At 32.4% G+C, this 20,786-nt stretch overlaps 2 protein-coding genes across 2 annotated transcripts; one reads left to right on the forward strand and one right to left on the reverse strand.

Moving 5' to 3' along the window:
- Nucleotides 1–5,767: 5,767 nt before the first annotated feature.
- On the reverse strand, nucleotides 5,768–8,276 carry LOC132730446 (lutropin-choriogonadotropic hormone receptor-like). Its single transcript, XM_060716372.1, has one exon. It carries the CDS (start codon nucleotides 7,963–7,965, stop codon nucleotides 6,898–6,900), a length of 1,068 nt encoding a protein of 355 aa, XP_060572355.1. The 5' UTR covers nucleotides 7,966–8,276; the 3' UTR covers nucleotides 5,768–6,897.
- A 6,377-nt stretch (nucleotides 8,277–14,653) lies between these two features.
- Nucleotides 14,654–17,264, forward strand: LOC132730438 (uncharacterized). The gene is made up of 3 exons (XM_060716363.1): nucleotides 14,654–14,769; nucleotides 15,840–15,902; nucleotides 16,693–17,264. Exons 1-3 carry the CDS (start codon nucleotides 14,674–14,676, stop codon nucleotides 17,161–17,163), a joined length of 630 nt encoding a protein of 209 aa, XP_060572346.1. The 5' UTR covers nucleotides 14,654–14,673; the 3' UTR covers nucleotides 17,164–17,264.
- The last annotated feature ends 3,522 nt before the right edge of the window (nucleotides 17,265–20,786 follow it).

A 20,786-nucleotide genomic window follows, 5' to 3' on the forward strand; every position in this document is an offset into this window, starting at 1 on the left:
TCGGTAAAAGTGTAAAGTGATGAATTTTGCATGCGTACATAATTACATGTTATTCATTACACGAAAAGGGACAGGTTTAAGAAAATATTCATCTTTGCTACTCTTTGAAGCTACATTAATAACTATCAATGCATTTCATCTTTTTTCCTTTCAAAATAGATTTGTAAAATATAATCTTTTACTGAAACGATTAGGAATGAACAGGTCTTTGACAAAATATTGCCTCGAAATATCGCAATATCTTGCTAATAACTTCTCTTCCTATTAAGTTGACTGATCCATAAGACACATTTCGTCATTCCTTTGATAGATCTGAAGATTAAAAGCAAGAACAATAAACAAACAAACAAAATTGACGAGAAGACGGAAAACCGTACATATTTTATCATTACATTAACCTGTTAACATTCTGAGGATATAATTCAAAATTGAGTTTGACTAGAGGGCCAGACTTCAGTTGCATATTCTTGTTGTGGTCGAACAAGGGTCTTAATACCATGATCATAAGAAGTTCTGAGTTTACCTTTATATTACAGCGTAAGGACCAAGGGTTTGGTTTGTCTTTTTTGGTTGACGTGCTTAAGTGTGTACGCTAAGTGTGCAAAATGAAACAATATGAGGTGGTAGGATGTTCCAGTGTGTGAATGTTTATGTGCTCGTCCATAACAGATCATTTGATATATCCATGGCCAGGTGTTTAGCCGATGTTACCACCTAGCTCTAGAATAGATCCATGAAAAACAAAAAGCAGTTGGTATAGAATGATTACTTCGTGTGACGTAGATTACTTCATATTGGGATGGGTTGAACTCTATGTCCCAATCCAACTCTCACTGTTCTTAATGATTAAAGTCTTTTTGAAAGATTTCTGATTGCTGACCTGATGTTAAGGTTAGGATATAGCAGTATCATCAGCAAAAAGACGGACATGAATGAAGACGTCTTCTGTAAGAGGTCGTTTATGCATGCGTAGATTAATAGACGGAGATATGAATTCCGCTTACAAATCCTATTGTTTACCACAAAAACTCAAATGCTTATCATAATAACCGTAATAAAAAGAAAGAAAAGTTACATAAATTTTCATTAAAAAATAAGAAAAAATTTTTTTTTCAAAAAAAGAAAATAAAAGAAAAGGCGAAAATAAAAGCACATTCTTCCAAACATACATGTATATGCAAGGGAAATAATTAAATTTTCATATAGTTGTCATTGGAAAAAACGTCGTGGGAATAAAATTGACGAGAAAACTGAAAACCGTATATGTTTCATCATTACATTAACCTGTTAACATTCTGAGGATATTTTTTAATTTGAGTTTGACTGAAAGGGTTCTGAACTTATCTTAATATTAATTAAGACACCAATATATGATACTAGTATTTTAATAAAATATGACCTTGATTTACAGCAGTTACATTGTTTGCATCGAGTTTCGGGGATAGCGTGTCAAAATAACTAAGGTCTGTGAAATTAACTAAAAAAGACTAACATTTTGTCAGTGACATAGAATGGAAACACCCTTTTACATATATGATGTTTTTTGTGTATTTGTGTGTGAAAATGCTTCAGTGGGTTTAGGAAATTTTGTTTAAAGTTGTGTTGCAAAAACAAGCATTGCAAGTTATGATGAAAGGACGTGAGTATTTAGCAAGTATAATATAACAAGGGTACCAAGTCGCTCACCTGAGAACAGAATAGTAATGCTGTAAAGTGCTGTGAGTATAAACTAGAAGGTTCTGTATACTTCAAAAGTTATCAACTACTCTGTTGAAAGTTAAAAAAATTAAACAAAGACCTACTGTCCTTTTGAAAGTTAACAGAACCTACTGTCCTGTTGATAGCATTCGTCATGGCCCATATATCACAAATGCAACACAAAAGAATAGCTAAAAGTCAAGAGGGGTCTTCTACATGTCACGACTAACCTCCATAACAAACTTAGGAAGGTGTATCAAAGTATTCCTTAGTACTTTGCCAGACAAACTAGAAGTGGTTAACGCCACATTGCCCTTTGAAAAACTGACTTCAAAATCATAAAGGATGATCAAAAGTGATGACTAAACTTAACACCAAATTTTAGATCTGTAGGCCAAAACATTCTTTAGTTATGGATTAGATATGTTTTTTTCGTGGGCAATCATATATATCTAGAAATATTGGAAATTTAAACGTTCTGCTTTTTGGCACATTCGTTGATAGAGGCAATGGCAGGGATAGTATATTGAAAGGAAACATATACGACGACATTTAAAACATTATTTGAAACATAGAAATGCAGATTTACTGAACACGCTGCATTTGCATAAACGTTACTACAAGATATGCATGAATCGTACAAAGAAAACATTAAATCATGAACGATGTCTTGAAAAAACACTAGTCTAAAACATCACAATACACCGGGTGATCATATCGGATACTTAATATGTAGTTTTGATAAAAATGACGAAAGCAGTGCATATAAGGAACTCGTCGTCTCTATTACATCTGAGAGAGCGTTTAAATCATCTAAGGTATTGAACAGAAAATAAATCTCCAGAAAATGAATATATATTTAATTGAAGCGCGTGATCTGTTAATACAGTCATTAACTATTTTATTTAACATTATTGAATCGGGAGAATTCCTGCAACATTGTCATATGGTGTTCAGTAAAATGAGGCATTGATGCTCTTGTATCAAAGACTGTACAATCGATAAGCAGTAAAGTATAAAGACATAATAATGCCAATTAAAATAAAATGTTATTTATATTGAACATATCCACTGTCATATTCAATAGTGTTGCACAAATGCTTATTATACTTCCAGCACATAACTTGATGGGCCTTTACAGGAATAACTTTGTCCTGTCGGTCATTGTGTCCGTCTGTCCGTCTCCAGCTTGTCTGTACTATAAATCCTGTTCCCTTTAAAGGTTTATTTTATTAAAACTTGACTAGTATGTTTACACCAACAGGACAATTTGCGGAACCATAAGCCACCACTGTGCCTGCTCAGAATCAAGGTCACATAGATATATGAGCCGTGTCATGACAGGTCAAATGACGTAATCGTAGAAACGCGACATCAAAGTTAATGCCAATATTTCTTAATGATATAACGCATGCTTTTCCAATCACCACTGTGCAGTTTTCAGAGAAAAATAATCTGATCTATCATTTTTCAGAAATCTCTATAATATATATATATATTTATTAACACGTCAATTGCAAACTGATAATATCGTCAGTGAACAGAACATGGTAAACATCGACAGATATAGCAATATACATGTACATTCAAATATCTCTTCAACTGTATAAAATTATACCACACATCACGGTCAAGTATACTTTGTTCGTTTTTGGCCCATTCGTGTTTGCTTATTCATTCGGTTTAACCCCCGCAGACATGCATTTACACAATTTTAGCATATTTTATGTCTGAAGTACACATATTTTGAGTTTTATTGTTCTACCATACATTTGGCTATACAGAGAATAATAAACAATTGCAATGGGTGATTTGATCAGTTAAAGGTTTTGTGTTCTGCTTTTATGGCAAAACCTGATAATTTTAATTTAACATTGTTGTTTTCTTTATCGTATTGATGTTTTAAATTGATAATCAAAAACAGAGATATTGTTTAAAATATGTTTTAATAAGTTAGGAATCGAACGTATTACCTCTTTAATCCGCCCACTAAGCTACCTGTTTAGTAATTACTTATGCTTAACGATAAGATATTTTTGTCAACAGTTTGAGCTGTTACTTGAAATAAATTATAGCTGTCATATGTTTCTGTGCATATCTTAATATCCGTCCCCAGAGGACCTGCCAATCGGCAGGTTTCCGAAGGACGGATATTGCAATTCGATTGGAAATTTCTGTCCTTACACTGGTAACTATCTTCGTACAGTAGCGTATGAAAATACAACTTCATTCACAACGGCGAAATAACGTCATCCAAAGCATGCCATTGTATAGCACACGACTCATCTGGCACCCCCCTGACAGATGAAATATCCGGCATGGGTAAAAGTTACGGAAACACCAGTCTGATATGCAAGAAATACTCTGTCAAATCATTGTAATAGTTTATGTTTAGAAATGAAAGTCTGGGTTTCTATTTAGTGATATAAAACCCATAGTATTCAGAGTATATCACTCATAGTGTTGTTAACATAGCTTTGCCGATTTTTTTGTGGCCTACGTATTAAGTTATGATTCCGTAAGTTTCCCTATAGATGTATTGTGTATCTTGTCCTTTCAAAGCATATTTCTCGGTTCAATGACAATATCTTCACTAAAGTAATCTTTTTACTCCACAATGATGACATTATTCTGCTGTTAAACTCATTTTTTAAATCACAACTGCGCTGAATCGTACTTAAAGTACCACAAGAAAAAAAATTCAAGGAAATTTATGAGTTGACAAATTTAATTTCATCTGTTAAAACGACACGTGATATTGTCCCTGCAAAAGTGAACACTATCAGGGCTTACTTACTTAAAGTAATTAGACAGTTATCTCATTTAGTCTTTCGATTGTTATTTTATTTCCAATGTCAAGTTGTTTTCCAAGTATTAATTCTCTTTAATAATATGTATGTATATAGTAACATGTAAAACTTTAATGTCAATAGAATAAGGAAGATATTACATTACGTTGGTATCATTGTTTAATAATTTAACGGACATAAAATAATAAGAGAATATAATTAAGAGACATTTGTTCTGTTAAGTGAATGTAAGTAAGACACTTGAAGTTGTTGAAATACATTCCTGCTTTATATAAAATTAAATGGGAAGAAAATAAACCGAAATAATTTTGTCTTGTTTCATGATAATTATTGCAATACCAGTTTTGGTCTCTGAGAATATGGCATCGTAAATTATTGATAGAAGCAGAAAATGGATGATAATCAGGTAAAACTGAATGACAATTGAGTGATTCAGACTAAATCGGATAATTTCAGTAAATTGCAGCTACGTGCTGAATGACCCCGAAAAACATAGTATTGAGATATTGAAATCATTAAATTCTTTAAAATTTCATTATTAAACATAATGTTATGATATCGTTAAAGCAGCATACCTCAAGATCCATGTTTATTTTCATAACAATTCGGAAAATGTATTTAAAAGTACAATATTGTGAAGTGAACAAAGGAAGCAGTTTACATATTGCAAACGACACTTACAATCTACGTAAAATAGCCCCTACTGTATTATATTGTTGATTGCTTTGTTTTTCTTTTTGTTCTTGTTTTTTTCAATATGGTATACATGTACATTTATATAATCACACAACGACGTGACAATCCATCAACATGTCCATACGCACTCGTGAAAAATAATTCTCTAACTTCTTTGTGTGATATAACATAGCATTTTTTACAGAACAACTAAATATCCTCTATTTACATGTACGCACATTTTTGAGTAAAACGTTTATGACTATCCACGGTAATAATGCCGTCCTAGAACCTATCAGATGACCTTGTATCGACCATTATTCCAGAACAATTTCTCGTAAAGAAGACGAATATAACCGAAGTTTGACTGAGCATTCAGTTTTTTTTCACCATATTTCTACTGCGTTACTAACACAGCAAGGGCTATTTTTTATATATGATCTAAAATTTTCATGAAAATTGGAGCAAAAATCTTGAGCGTGCTGCTTTGAGGATATGATATCACAGTTACGCAGTATTTTAATTGTATGTTTATATCATGTCTTGGAAATAAGATGATTCTTGAATGTATTCAAAAAATGATATCTCATTTTTTATTTATTCTTGCAATTTTTTGAAACATAAATGTTGGTATTTCTGTGCACATTCATTACCTGAGTGTTTTGACCTTATATAAGGATAGTTCCACATACTATATTCAAAAATGCACATCGTATAATGATATATTGACATCATATAAAGACACATTGACATCAAATAGTGTTCAGTTGACTACATATAAAAATGGATCCACATAATATATTATATATTAATGAGTGCACCTTGTATAAGGAAATGTTGACTCAATATATTGCTATTTGGACATAACAACGTTCAGGTTTATAATAATAAGACAGTCAAGGCTTTCCATATACTTGTATATGTCTATTCGTGCAACAAGTCGTTACATGTACTTAAGATGGCTTACGATTGACACGGTACTCTTTAACAATACAAATGTGAGCTTCGTCGTTAGTAACGTTAATAATTTACATGCTAAGATACATGTTTATAGGAGTATATGTCAAGCAAAACGATGATTCAGTTTATTCACGTTGCATTTTTAATCCGTCGAATAAAACGACGTCACTTATAGTGTTAAAAAGTGTTATAAATCAAGTTTTCTTTGTCTAAAGATAATAAATTTTGTCTTGATGATTTAGAAAAGATTGCATTTTGAGAATCTTTGAAAAAAGTAAAATGTAAAATATGACCACTATGTTGGAAATGTCATGTCAGGGCTCATATGCAGATTAAATGCCAAGCGATAATTGTAATCTCTATAAATTCTATAATCATCGGGTTGGCCCATATTGCCACCTCAACAAAGAAACGTGCAAAAACCCGATAACTGTGGTGCTTTGGCTAAAGAGCTGTCAGTCATTTGTAACGTCTGTCCGTATCCAGCGTGTCTGTGATATAAATCATGCAGCACTAGTATTGGGTATTTGATTATACTAAACCCATAATTAATATTTTCAACTTGAGAATAAGAAATAAATGATATATTATTTTATTGTGTAACAACCATTTCCTCATACATTGTTCGAAATATCAAATAAATTCTGAGTTCTTTACAACTTAAAGTTACATTTCCGTCTTGACTTTGTACATATATAACTATATAATCTATTTTGGACAAAAATAATATATAGAATCTAACTAAAATATATTTTTAAAGCACTTCAGATCGTTGAGAAGACTGTGAACTTCTTGAGTTGAAAGAGTAAGTGGTTGACCTATGAAGCCTACAACCTTTACGGCATAAACAGTTGACAAAATCTGCCCGAAACTTGGAGCCACACAATATGTAAAGAACAAAGTTAATAGCGTTGTTTATATACATAAATAAATGCAAAACGGCTTCAAGAAGCATAAGTCTTGCATACCGCCGTGACGTCATAGTTTCCATTGGGAACCAGTACGGCTGTCCAATCGCAAAAATCGTGAAAGGAGAAACACATACAATAAAAGCCAAACTGAGAATAATCGCTACTTTTGTAAAGTATGAAACAGTTTTCGTCATTGAATCAGACTCGCTTCTCCTTGATCTGTTTCCAATTTTGCGTTTGAATACACTTGATTTCCGAAAGTGGCGGCTATTTTTTATTTTCCTTAGAACAATGATGTTTCCAGTTAGTAAAACGCAAAATGGAATTGCAAATGCAAAAGCGAAATCAATCCATGGCCAGATTTTGAACATGAAATGCTCATGATGTTTCATAGCTTGACAGCTTGTTTTGTTGAATACTTCATGATAATCTAGTGTAAATCCATAAAGAAGATGACTGTTCAAACAGGCTAGACATACAACACACAGCAATGATAAAATCAAAACATTTCTTCTCGTAAATATACGCTTGACCTTATGAATGTATAGTACGCTACAAATACGTTCAGTTGTCAGAATTACTAAAATCCAAGGTGACAGCTGCATTAAAAAGTATGTAAAATACACGTGTACTTTACATGTTACGCTAGAAGAGCTCCGAACGTCTACTTCAAATGCATACTGTAACCATTTCACAAACACAACGAAGACCAGTATAAGACTGTCAGTAAAAGTAAGAAATATCAACATTACACCAGTTGAAGTCTTCCTGTGTTTCACCTGTGCTAGAATTATCAAAGAAGCAATGTTTCCGGTCAATCCAAAGATGATTAAAATTGGAGGATATATAACTTTTATATTTTGAGCCACTCGATAGTCCTGATAGTCCTCCAAATCCATGTTGTTTAACATGTGCTTAACCTTCGTATAACAATAATATCTAAGTGATCCGTTTCTTTGTACTGTATCTAAATCTTACGGTGTCATTTTTTGTTATGCAGGAGCAATCATTATCAAACAATACATAATACATTAAAACTTCTCGTTCATAGGCCAAAAGTTGGTCAATACTTCAACATTATCATTTTCACAAAATGCACTTGTAATATTGCGTACTTCCGAACTCATAAGTACTTTTGAGCATCCTTCTTTATAATGTTATTCCTAATATTAGTTAGTATTTACAGCGTTATATTTACACTATAACGTACATCCGGACTTATTTAAACTTAACTTCTGTTTAAAATTATGATATGCGGCAAAGTGTCAAGTGATAAATTTTGCATGCATACATAAGCATATTATCTAGTACACGAGAAGAAAAAGGTTTAAGAAAATATTCATCTTTGCCGCTATTTGAAGCTCCTTTAATATTTATCAATGCATTTCATCTTTTTCTTTTCCAAATAGATTTGTAAAATATAATCTTTTACTGAAACGATTAGGAATGAACACGTCTGTGTCAAAATATTGCCTCGAAATATCGCAATATGTCGCTTATACTTTCTCTTTCTAAGAAGTTAACTGATTTATAAAATATGATAAACAAGATCAACATGGAAAAGCGGCGTTCAATAAACGCAACCCCCACACGACCCAGCAGGAAGAACCAGTGACAACGAGCCCACGAGGACTCCAAAAAAAAGGACAGGGCACAAGACAGAGCATGGACAGGCTAATCTCTAAAATGATACATAAGAAATAAAAGTAACCACCAAGAAAATCAAAGAAAATAAATAAATGATTAATAGGCCCACTAAGTAAAGGGCACTAGGGAAGGGGATAGGATATGCGGGGAAGGAGGGGGGTCAAAATTAAAGAAACCATACTCGGGGCAAAAGGGAAGATATTTATCGTAGACGAGAAAACAACAAGGACACAAACAAAATTGTCACCAAAGCTGTATGAAACAACATTACATACATCTGGGGTACAAAAGGGCACCGCCTTGGAACGGTCATCAGCATAAGTACTACTGGGGTGTTTAAACGGATTAATGGTGCACCAAAACTCACTCTTAGCCCTTCCATGTTCCTATAAACGAGAAGGTGTATATAAAATGATCCCCCGCCAAGTGAAATCCTAACAGTTGTTATGGTTACAAAAAGGAAAAATAAGTAAAACACCATAATGATCATACAGAAACATATAAAAGAAAACCCAATGACCATAACAAAATTACTCAATGTCTTAAAAGAAGACAGAGCAACAAGAAAATCACCTACAAGGGCCCGACGAAGCAAGACAGAAGACGAACATTAAGGCAATTTAGTCCCAAAGGGATTTAAGAACTGACTATCAGAACAGTCTCCCATTTGGTCCGTCAGATGTAATCAAAAGAAAAAAGAGTTGTGTCCAACTGTAAAAGGGTTGAACACCAATCATGCGGTATGTCTTAAAATAATTGGGTCGTAATTTCTTTTATGATTTAGTAAAAACAGCAGAAAACTTACCATGACCCAAAATCTTTCAAAGTTTGTAAATCACATCGCCATAAATACCAAGCTATCTTAACCTTTGTCACAGAAGTGTTTTTAAATCACTATCAAATTTTGAAATTAAATCAAAATTACGATTGTAAAATTTGCAAAATGTTTCCGTAATTTATGATAGCGGTAGCCCTGATTTAGAAGCTTGCTGGAAATGAAAATAGTCCGCTCGTTGAAATCCTTTACGTTGCAAAACAGAGTTCGTCGTTCGTTTGATAGATCTGAAAATTAAAGGCAAGACCAATAAGCAAATACGGATTGGAATAAACGTCGTGGTTATAAAATTGACGAGAAAACGGAAAACCGTCTTTGTTTCATCATTACATTAACCTGTTAGCAGTCTGATGATATATTTCAATTTGAGTTTGCTAGTAGGGGACCAGACTTCAGTTGTATATTCTTGTTGTGGTAGAACAAATGTCTTATATGCCTTGGCCTTGACCTTAAGGGTATATGAGCTTACCTTAATATTAATAAAAAAACCAAGTGTTTGGTTTGCCTTTTTGGTTGACCTATTTATATGCTCGTCATAATTTGATATATCAACGCGCAAGTATTTGACTGATGTTACCATCAGTAGAATAGTTCCATTAAGAGATTAAGCAGTTGGTATAGGATGATTATTTCTGACGTGGATTACTAATATTTGGACTGGTTGAACTCCATGTATCAATCAAACTCCCATTTTATAAGGATTCAAGTCTTTTTGAAGGGTTTCCGACCTGATGCTAAGGTAAGTATAGGGCTGTATCATCAGCAAATAGACGAACTTTTGAGGGGACGTCTTCTGAAAGAGGTCATTTATGCATGCGTAGTAAAGTTAGCGGAGATATGAATTCCGTTGAAAAATCCTCTTGTTTACCACGAAAACTCAAATCTTTACCATTGCAGCCGTATATGAATAGCAAGGATATTACAAACACTTCACGAGGAAAAAAAACAACCAATAAAATAAAATAAAAGATAAAACAATAATTAGAAAAGCAAAATAAAAGCCTAGTATCCCATATATATGTAAGGGGAGTAATTTAGAAACAAATTTCGACAGAGATTTTAATAGTTGTCTTTTGGTCTTGCCAATATGTCATTTGGTATCTACGAAGAATAACAATATAATAACTTCTAAATTATCGGTTAAAGAAGATGGTGTTACTAGTATATAGATTTCTTATCTTCGATTATTTGTTGTACGTAACGCACTTTGGGCAATAACCCTAAAATTAATTTTACCCCAAAAGCATAACTATGTAGGCGATTTATTACTCAGTCTTATTCAATGTGTGACAACTTTCAGTGTTATACCATGCTACATTGCTGTTGTTGATCTGATTAAATATTGAAAACTGATTATATAGATGTACTCTATCGTTTGAGCTTGATTTATCTTTATGTCTATTTTCATATACTGATTAACGGAACATGTTGCAAGTGAATGAAAATCTTGTCCGAATAGATATATCAAACGAGAAGCTACAAGGCGTGTTCAAATATTCATGAATGCAATTGGGTCAATTTTCAGAAGTTCAAAATATTCACCACCATGTGATATACATAGTTTTTGTCTTTTAATTCAATTTATAAATGCGTTTTCATAATCTTTTCGAGGTATACTGTCCAGACACTGAACAATAGCCGAACCGAGATTTTTTCGCGTTTGATATTTCCAGCATGGTAGAAAAATAGTCACAAGAAGCAAGATCTGTCAAATAAGGAGAGCAAGGAAGCTCAACAACCGTTTCCTGTTTAAGATATTCTCGTACAATGGCCGCTTTGTGTGACGTAGCACTGTCATGCAACAACATGACACCACGGAGACCAGTTGCTGGGCGACGGTTTTGAATTATTTCTTTAATTTATGATGGATGTTGCCTTCGTAAAACTTGGCATTTACAGATTCATCCTTTGGTACTGCAATTTGAATTGGTAAAAAAAGTTACATATGTAATATTTTTTGACACTCATGGTGCCTTTTTCAAGTCCTTTGACTAACTTTGGTTGCCCATATTTTGTTATGTATCTTTCGCTTGGGCTCATAAAAGTGAAACCACGTCTTATCGCCAGTGATGATTCTTGCAAAAGATCGATTGTTGCATTAAGAGAACTGTTTTAACAATTGTTTGGAGATTCTTACCCGAGCAAGTTATTGCTCTTTTGTACGATGGGGGTATCCCTCTGGCATTTATCCTTCTCATTTTTAAATCACGTCTGAGAATTGTATGAGCGGCTCCTGCATTTATTATAAAACTTGCATCAAAAGCGATCAAATCCTTAACTTTTTCAACCATTTTTGGCAAAGTTGCAGTTTTAGGACGGCGTAATTTTACTGAATCAACACCACTTTGAAATTTCTTATACCACCGTGTGACAGATGAAAAAGCAAATTCATTGTTCCCATAAACACGACATATTTCATTAAATATGTCTTTCGCCTGTATACCAAGGTACAGCGGTTCTTGATATTGGACCGTATTTGGTCTGAGAAAGAAGACCTTTTCCAAACCATTAGTATACACGAGTAGATAGCCTTAATCGATTTATAGCCAAAGCTAGACTGAACGAACTGATTTACACATGCATTGTATCAATTGAGAGCTTTCACAACCATCTTTGCGATACATGTACATAGTTCGTGCAAAACGTGGTTCAAAGTGACATATTGGCCTAGTTGCATTCATATTTGAACACCCTTGGTATATAGTTTTCATGTGTATATGAACTATAACAAATCAAAACTCGTAAGCGTTCTCCGGTATGGAATGTTACAATCCTTTAATTACAGCAATATATATTAAGAACTAGATATTTGTTTGATTATTCATCTATCAAAAAGCCAGTAAAATTTTCTTAAAGCTTAGGACAATGATGGTAACGTAGCTTTTGTTTATTTTTTGCATCATTATTTGAATATGATATCCAATTACGTACCGTAACACATAGTAAGCTAGTTTTAAGCAATGAGATCATATTATCAAAACGTTATTGAGCAATTTGTTTGTGTATTTAAACTTTAAACATGTTCGCTAACAGAAGTCAATTGGAAAAGAAACAATTAACATTGTATAATGTTTGCTTTCAACGTAGGCTACATTGCCGAGGTGAATAGAAAGGCATATACCTATACGCACTCAATGTAAAGTTAAAAGACAAACGTTGCTCGTATCATGCAAGTCCTTCTATTTTTATTTTTGTTTGCCTAATGGAAATTACATTTCATCTAATATTTTATTATTTCGGAGTATATATGCATTATATCTATAGCTGACAGTGCGTAAGAAAAATTATTCAAATAAACCTAAAGCTACTTATACACTTATACATGAAATATACACTTACAAGCACATAGTAAAATATCTTTTTTAGGTATAAAATCAAAGATTAGACAATTTGGTATTAAATTGTGCAAGAGTGCATGGCAGTGGTTGTCTTACTCTTAATTCAAATATATTACTTATCTGTAAACTGTGTAATGTGTATAACAATCTAGTAGCTGAACAATAAGAGAATTTTTTAATTAATGTTTTGTAACTGTTTCATGCACATTTCACAGGTTCAACAATGTTCTAATTTAAACAAACATTCAATTAAGATTAAAGTATCGTTTTGCTTTAAATACATAATGCCATTTGTTGGTTCATTTTGCTTGTTCAAATATATAATTTATAAAGCTAAATATCATTTAAAAGACTATGTACGTATAATAGATTTTATTCAAAAAGATATAACTGAAGGATGATTAAATAAGAGTACAAAACGTTTGCCTAGTAAGTACATTCTAAGTTTTGATTTTATCAAAATTTACGCTAATTTAATCTTGACAACGCATAATGTTATCCTTTAGGACAAATTTATAGGTTATGCGCATGAATACGCAGCATTAATTTAGTTCTATTGGGAGTGGTTGATTTGTCATTTGTTACATGAATTAATTATACTTTATATTGGCAAATTATCGATTACATCAACCTTGTGTTTTCTCAAAAAGTGAATAATACAAAAATATATTTTTTTTTAAAGATTAGAAACAAGAAAATAAACGAGAACTACATTAATTAAATCACCCCCTGCTAATATCTGGTATATTGTGTTTTTATTCAACATTACCATTCAATGTATCTTCATTCATTTTCTGAATTTCTATCAGCATTGAACGTTTCTTTCTTGATAATTGTTGTTTATCAAAAGACGTTTCATTCTTAACGCGATTACAGAGCATTATTTTCAATTTATTGATAAATAGCAAGTCATGAATTGTCTTGAACTATAAATGTGTCTGACAAAATGCCAGATCATCGTTGAGAAATTTATTAACCTGTATTTACTCAATAATAGACAATTAAAAAAGAAAAGAAACAAGAAAAGGTAGAAACCGAATATAAAATCGTATTTTCTTAACAGTTTTCTAAGCGAGTGACATTAAAATTCCTGTGCATTCGATCTTCTACTTTAGGGTCGTTAAGTTACTAATGATATTTCTCTTCCTAACAAGTTTCACTGATTCTACACTATTTGCCCATTTTATCATTTTAAGCACCACCTGCTAAGCAAGGTATCCTTATTTCGCTAGCAAAATTTTATTTATATTTTGTATCAACGAACTTCTTCTAAGTCCAGCCATTCGCAAGTTACATAAATTTATAGACTGGCAAGTCGTTACAATCAAGTTTGTTTCTAATGTGTTTCTAGCTATATGATTTGCTTTGATTTCCTTTTTGTCTCGATAATACTTTTCAATCCAAATACGCGCATTTAATACAAATATCTAGTATGTTCTTTTTCTTTCTTTTTTTTGTTCTCATATAAGTGTAAGTCGATGAAGCATATATGAATTTTATAAAATATGATAATTGTAAACGATCATGAATAATATAATGCAGTTTTTGTAAGTGAAAACAAATATATTACAATTAACATAATGAAATCAGTTGTGACACGTTATTGTGATAAAAATCTAGATTACGTTTTAAAACTCTTTGATATTCTTTCGGCTAATAAGTTTACAAATTACTTACAGGCATAATAAATATTCAAGCCTTACGGTATAATCAATTAACAAATATAAGAGTCAGTATTACTTACGAAATCTTACAGGTTGAATTTCTTCGACATTGGTACGTATCGAACAAAAATAGCCATGAAAATCGGACAAATTTGCGTGCTTCTTTTCTTTTTTAAGAATGTTTACGGAGGAAGTCATGTTCCACCTCCTCCGATGTTGGATTTTACAATGGTAAGTGCATCACTTTTGAAAACAACAATTACTTGCTATTCTTTTTCTCTTTTGATCACTGTATGACTGTAAACTGCAATATTTATTATCAAAAAGGTGTTTTATTGTGTAAAATACGAGAACATTACATAAATGTGTTCCTTCTTTATCAGAAAAGTGTCACCGGGTATTTAAATAATATAATATTTACGATAACGTCAGCGTCCAACAAAAAAGTACAGTGACCGCTTAAACGGGCGCTATTGCATTTTGATTGACGTGTAATTGCGATGAATGGTTCACAAAACGTGCACTATCAACAGTGTCAGTATATTTTACTAAAAATTGTATTATTTAAACAATGTGCATTTCTTCTATAGTGAACTTTTGCCATTTTGTTAAGACAATGTGCAGTATAATATAAGAAAAACACACAGTACTTCGGACGTCATAGCAATATTCTGACCTCCCAGTCAATTCCTGACTAAATGGTTATTATAATTCTATGAGACCCTCAGTGTTGTGAACCTTTACTAAAATAGACTACAAGAAGTAAAAAACAAACTGTCGGTAGTATTTTACTTTTCACTTATGTCTTACCTTATTTCAAGTTTTACCATTATAAATACTAGTCATACGCAAAAACATACAGACATAAAAGTTTAATATGCTACATAAAGGAATTAATAATAAATACTTAAAAATGTGTAAAAGAATTGTAAATGTCTATGCTGAAAATAATTTATTATAAATAACTGTTTCCATTCATCAACAACCTGTCTCTTTTAACAATATTTTCCAATTGTTTAGGAAATCGATATAAATCTTGAGTACAAGTAAAATTAAAATATATCATGTTATAAATGACGTCATATGGCGTCAAGCGTTCGTTTTTATTTTGTGCATATATCGTGCAAAATGCACTTGATTGTCCTATCTGTTTGATAGTGGAATAGTGCGAAGCGTGTTAGAATGATTCGATCAGGCAGGATTATACAATATAGATCTAATATGCGTTCTTTCGGTAGGGTTAAATGTTCCTTTTTATGTTTACAGTACCTTTGTAATTGAATTGTTTTGAACTCTTGCAGTTACTAGCTGCTGCCCGGCAAAACCAGGATCATCTGACAAACATCATTAACGGGATTCAGCAAGTCAGTATACCAATTTAACACTGAAACAGTACACCTTAAGATGTATTTGAATTTTAATGAACATTTTAGAATTGTTTTCAAACTCTAAACAAAGTTACTCGCTGTCCACAAAATTTAGGGTTCATCTGTACAAACCCAAAAATTGTAAATATTACAATAACTGAAAGTAAAAATCTCTTGAATTGAATTTCTTTTAGAATTCGTTTCAATTAAAAGTATCATATATTATTTGAACTTTTGAAAAAGTGTTGTACAAAATTTATTCTTAAATTTTATTTTCCATTATTTTATGTAGATGATTTTGAAAAAAGGTATAATGCCACTTTTTGCATAAGTGAGAAAAACAGAACATATAGGAAATGTTTTTTTTATTATTTTATCTTTTGAATGTAAACACGTGAAAAGATAATTACGGAATTAATGATAAGGAGAGAAAGTTTAAAATGTTCAGAATATAAAGCCTATGGCGACATTTCTATATTTCGTCTACATCATGTTTCATATAATGTTTGTTTCTCTTGGAAATTTCGTGTTACTGTATGTGTTGCATTTGAAATCAAGTTGGAAGTCTATTCACGTCTAGGATAAACTGCACAATACATTAAACGATACGTACACTCATATCGCTTAAAAAAAATGATACTACTTTGATTAATTGTCAAAACTGATCATTTAAAATTTGTTCCCCGAGTTGATGATATTAAGATAAATATAACTTTTTATTGTGGAACAATAGATATCTACGTTAAACTCAATGTTTCCTGAAGATACTTTTTTCTTAACGTTTCAGACGATTGCACAGCAAGTTTCCAGCATTTCAGACATAGCAAATACAATTGCAGTCAATGCGTCAGGCATCAACAAACGGGTTATTTTAGAGAAAGTAAATGATCTAGGCAGTACGTTCACAGATACAAACACCAAATCCAGCTTAATACAAAGCAGTGTAAATCACATGAATGAAAACATTGATTCTATCCTGCAAGTTGCACAGTCAGTCAATGATAAAACCGATACTGTTAAGGGAACGACGAACCAAATTGAACAAAGCATGGAATCGATCGGGTCTTCCTTTGATCATATTGCAGAAAGAATCGGTTCTACCAGCCACACCACAAACGAAATCAAGACGCAAACTGATTCCATTCAGAGTTTGGCCTCTGAAACAAACAGGAAAACGGACACGTTACGAAGTATGTTCAACAACTTCGCTAGAATCACTCGACAAACAGTTCAAACGGCCAGATGTTTGTTTGGATAGACTTGAACGATACACCTGACCAAGATATTTCATCTACGAACCAGCCATTTTCAAAATTACGATTTATTTCTGAATATTTACATATTGCAAATTAAATTCAATAAATATGTAAGACTGCAACCAAACATGTTCTGTTTTGAATGAATACATACAATGTTGATTAAATAATTAAATAACACCACATACTGTAAACTTCACTTATAGCGAACACGGTTATAGCGAACTTTCGGTTATAAGGAACATTTTATCTTGGCCCGAATTTCGCCCTTCTTTATTTAATATAAATATATACGGTTATGACGAATACGGTTATAAGGAGTTATCGCTTATAAGGAACTCAATTCTTAGTCCTAATTTAGTTAACAGTACAGAAAGTTACACGTTTATAACGAACTCCAAAATATCGGCTATTCCTAAATAGATCCCGCATTTTTAACTTTCATTTTCATTGGCACGGATTAAAACTCGTTATTGTTGTATGTTCTTCAAAACATCTATGAATTTGTATAGCAGTACGTAATAATTTTCTATTTACGATATTTTTAGCATGAGTTCTTGTCACCAAGATAAAACGGTTATTACTTTTATTCTTTTATTTATTCTTTAATAGTTTTACTCGAGTAAAAACATACTGATCATTTAAAATCGGTTTTCAACATAATCACGTATACTTGCAAGCACTATCCTTTGAAAACTACAAAGTACGCTTGATTGAAATGAAAATAAATCTATATCTATCATGATTAAAAGACACCCTTAAAATACAATAGAAGGTACTCAATATTATAGGAAGGAAAAATCGAAAATCTTGTTTATTCTTAATCACTGAAATAAAACGAAAAGCACAGAGTTAAGAAACAAAATATGATAGTTTATGAGAAATTAAAAAAGGGAGTAAAACTTAAACTGAAATAGCAAAGGATTTTCAATTTCCATAAAGAACGCTCCCGGGTATTGTGCCCAAAAATTAAATAAATGACTTATTTGTCTTGATCAAATTCTCTTCAAAATGGCGGACGATGGTAAACAATAAGTTCGTTATATGTAAATATGTTCGCTATAAAAACTCCTGGTACAAGGAATTTATTCGCTATATGCTTACACGGAACTCCAGATATAAGGAACAGATTTTGAATGTCCCGATGAGTTCGTTATAAGCGGAGTTTACTGCAACCAATAATATTTGCATTAATTTTCATAACAAAATTTTTGGAGAAAAAGAACAAAGAAGTGAGGCGAAATTCAACTTGATAACTGATCTAGGACTTTGTGTCTTTTGGTCATTTGTCTTTCACTGCTTATTTAGATATTATGGGGGTAAGTAGTCGGTAACTTGCCGAGAAGTTGGTAATTACTGGTGGGTTATGCAGGAAAGCCGGTGAGGTGGGTCTAACGCAGTGATATGACCGAAACGCAGAGATCATGGGTTCGAGCCCTACTCAGGTCACGACCATATGTCTTCAAATGACACCTGTACTGGTCGGTTCCCGGAAGCGGACTCGAAAGTGATAAATAAAAGTTGCAAGAACTTGTTTCGCAATCAAGCTTAAATTAATATGATTAAACCAAACCATATGACCAAAAAAGTGTTTAAATCGGCTGGCGTAAAAAAAGTTCACAAACAGACCAACCAAACTAACAAACAAACAAACACTCTTTGAAAATAAAATCACATTGACATGTTGTACTGCTGAAGCAAATTCAAAAAATAGTTGAAAACAAACAATTTTCTTACAATTTAAAACGTGCATAGTTGGTTTATTAATATCATACTTATGTTTTTTTCATATAATTTATATGTACATTAGATTTACATTGTACATGGACGGATTTGGATACTGCAAATTACCATTAACCCTCTAGCACCAGCTTAAGTAGAATATTCAACATTTAAACACAAAATTTGTGAAATTTTGAATTTAGAAACATCCACAGTTGTTTTCATACGGCAGTTAACATTGAACCTTTAATGTGACACGTAAGTTCCATTCCGTTAAACATGTTAAAAGCAGAGTATGGTCCCCAATTAAAGAATGCGACTGCCTAAACGAGCCTTAAACGAGAACACATGATGTCAAAAGACAAGTTTAAAATCAGGCAACATATCCTAACGGTGATTATACAGTGTTTAAGTTGGAATACTTGAAACTAATAAATCAAATACTTCAAATATATCACTTTAGCTTCGAAACTCGCCAGTGACATTGAAATAGATTTAAATAGATGGTCTTGAAAAGCTTTCAAGCTGTCCTTTACTGTATGTCATTGGTTCTAGTGCTTAAAATACTGTAGGGATTCATCGTTCATTTAGCTCAAAAGTCGCCACATGACCTGACAGTGGTTGTAAAATATCAATCCATATATGCCATCGACCGACTAAACATCCTTATTAAACCAATATGAATACGGCCATTATTCTAAATATCATTTTCGCACAAAGTATAAATAACATTTATGTCTCAAGCAAAGGTATATGAAACGAATAAAATGTATATCCTCGGGATATCTTTTTCTTTAAGTGTTTATTGAAATAAATCTTTTATGTTTATATATTTTAGAAAAATATTTCCATTTCGCGCTGTACAATAAACGTATAGTCATTTTCTATGACGATTCATTCTCCAGTAAAAGTATTCTATGGCTGTAATCCTTTTGCCTTCAGGAAAAATTATTCTGCGATGTATATAAATATTTTATTCAATTGGCAATTCTTTCGTTATAAGTCAAATATATCGGAAGGCTTTATAGGCTTCTTCAGTTGAATCAATTGAAACATTTGAGATAGGCGTATCCTTTTTAAATATATTTTCTGCAGCAAAGAACTTCAAATAGAACAAAAATATCTTCGCTCATTAAATTCAAGCAACTAAGGAAATAGGAAATCCCTTGAAAGCATGATATTAAATGTAAAACTGGCCGGTCGCATTGAATGCGGATAATGAAAATTGCAGTATCTCTCTCCCGTGAACTTTATAACATCTAATCGATGAGTTTTTTATTACATGTATCATATTATAAATACATTTTGTAGTATAAAGCCAAATATTTTAATGCAAGGTAATTCAATTGGATGGAAAACCATAATTTCATTTATCAATTTCCTATTATCACCGAACAAGCCGTGAGCGAATGGTAAAGATTGTTTACATAAAATCACTTATCATTAACCGGTAAGCTGGTTTGAATCCCTCCAGAAATTAAAATTCTTTCATGCAAAGAAGCTGTCAAGCTAGCTTCTTGAACGTCTGCGGTACTTGTCAAGTGCCCATTCGTTGTTGGACCGAGAGTCTTCATCTCTTCCTCTACCATTAAAGTTGGAAAGTCACCGAACGCCCATTAAAACATGTCGGCGTCATTTAAAACCAAACAAAATAGAAGCAAAACGTAGGTAGTTTATAGTTTAAGTTCAAAACAATGTTCATTCCCCAAAGGAAAATAAATTTTAAAGCTTATTTGGTTTATACAGAATTTATTTTAGTTTGATTGTGTAGGAAGCTATTAGCTTTTAAACACACTTCCGAATCCGTTCCTGGAACCAACCAGTACTGAGCAATGAGTGTTAAGTTTCTTGCTCAAGGAAACAACGACTTGCCCCTGTCAGGGTTTGAACCCATGCGGCTAGC

Source organism: Ruditapes philippinarum, unplaced genomic scaffold (genome assembly GCF_026571515.1).
Source record: "Ruditapes philippinarum isolate M1 unplaced genomic scaffold, ASM2657151v2 ctg3180_1_1_1_1, whole genome shotgun sequence".
NCBI lineage: Eukaryota > Metazoa > Mollusca > Bivalvia > Venerida > Veneridae > Ruditapes > Ruditapes philippinarum.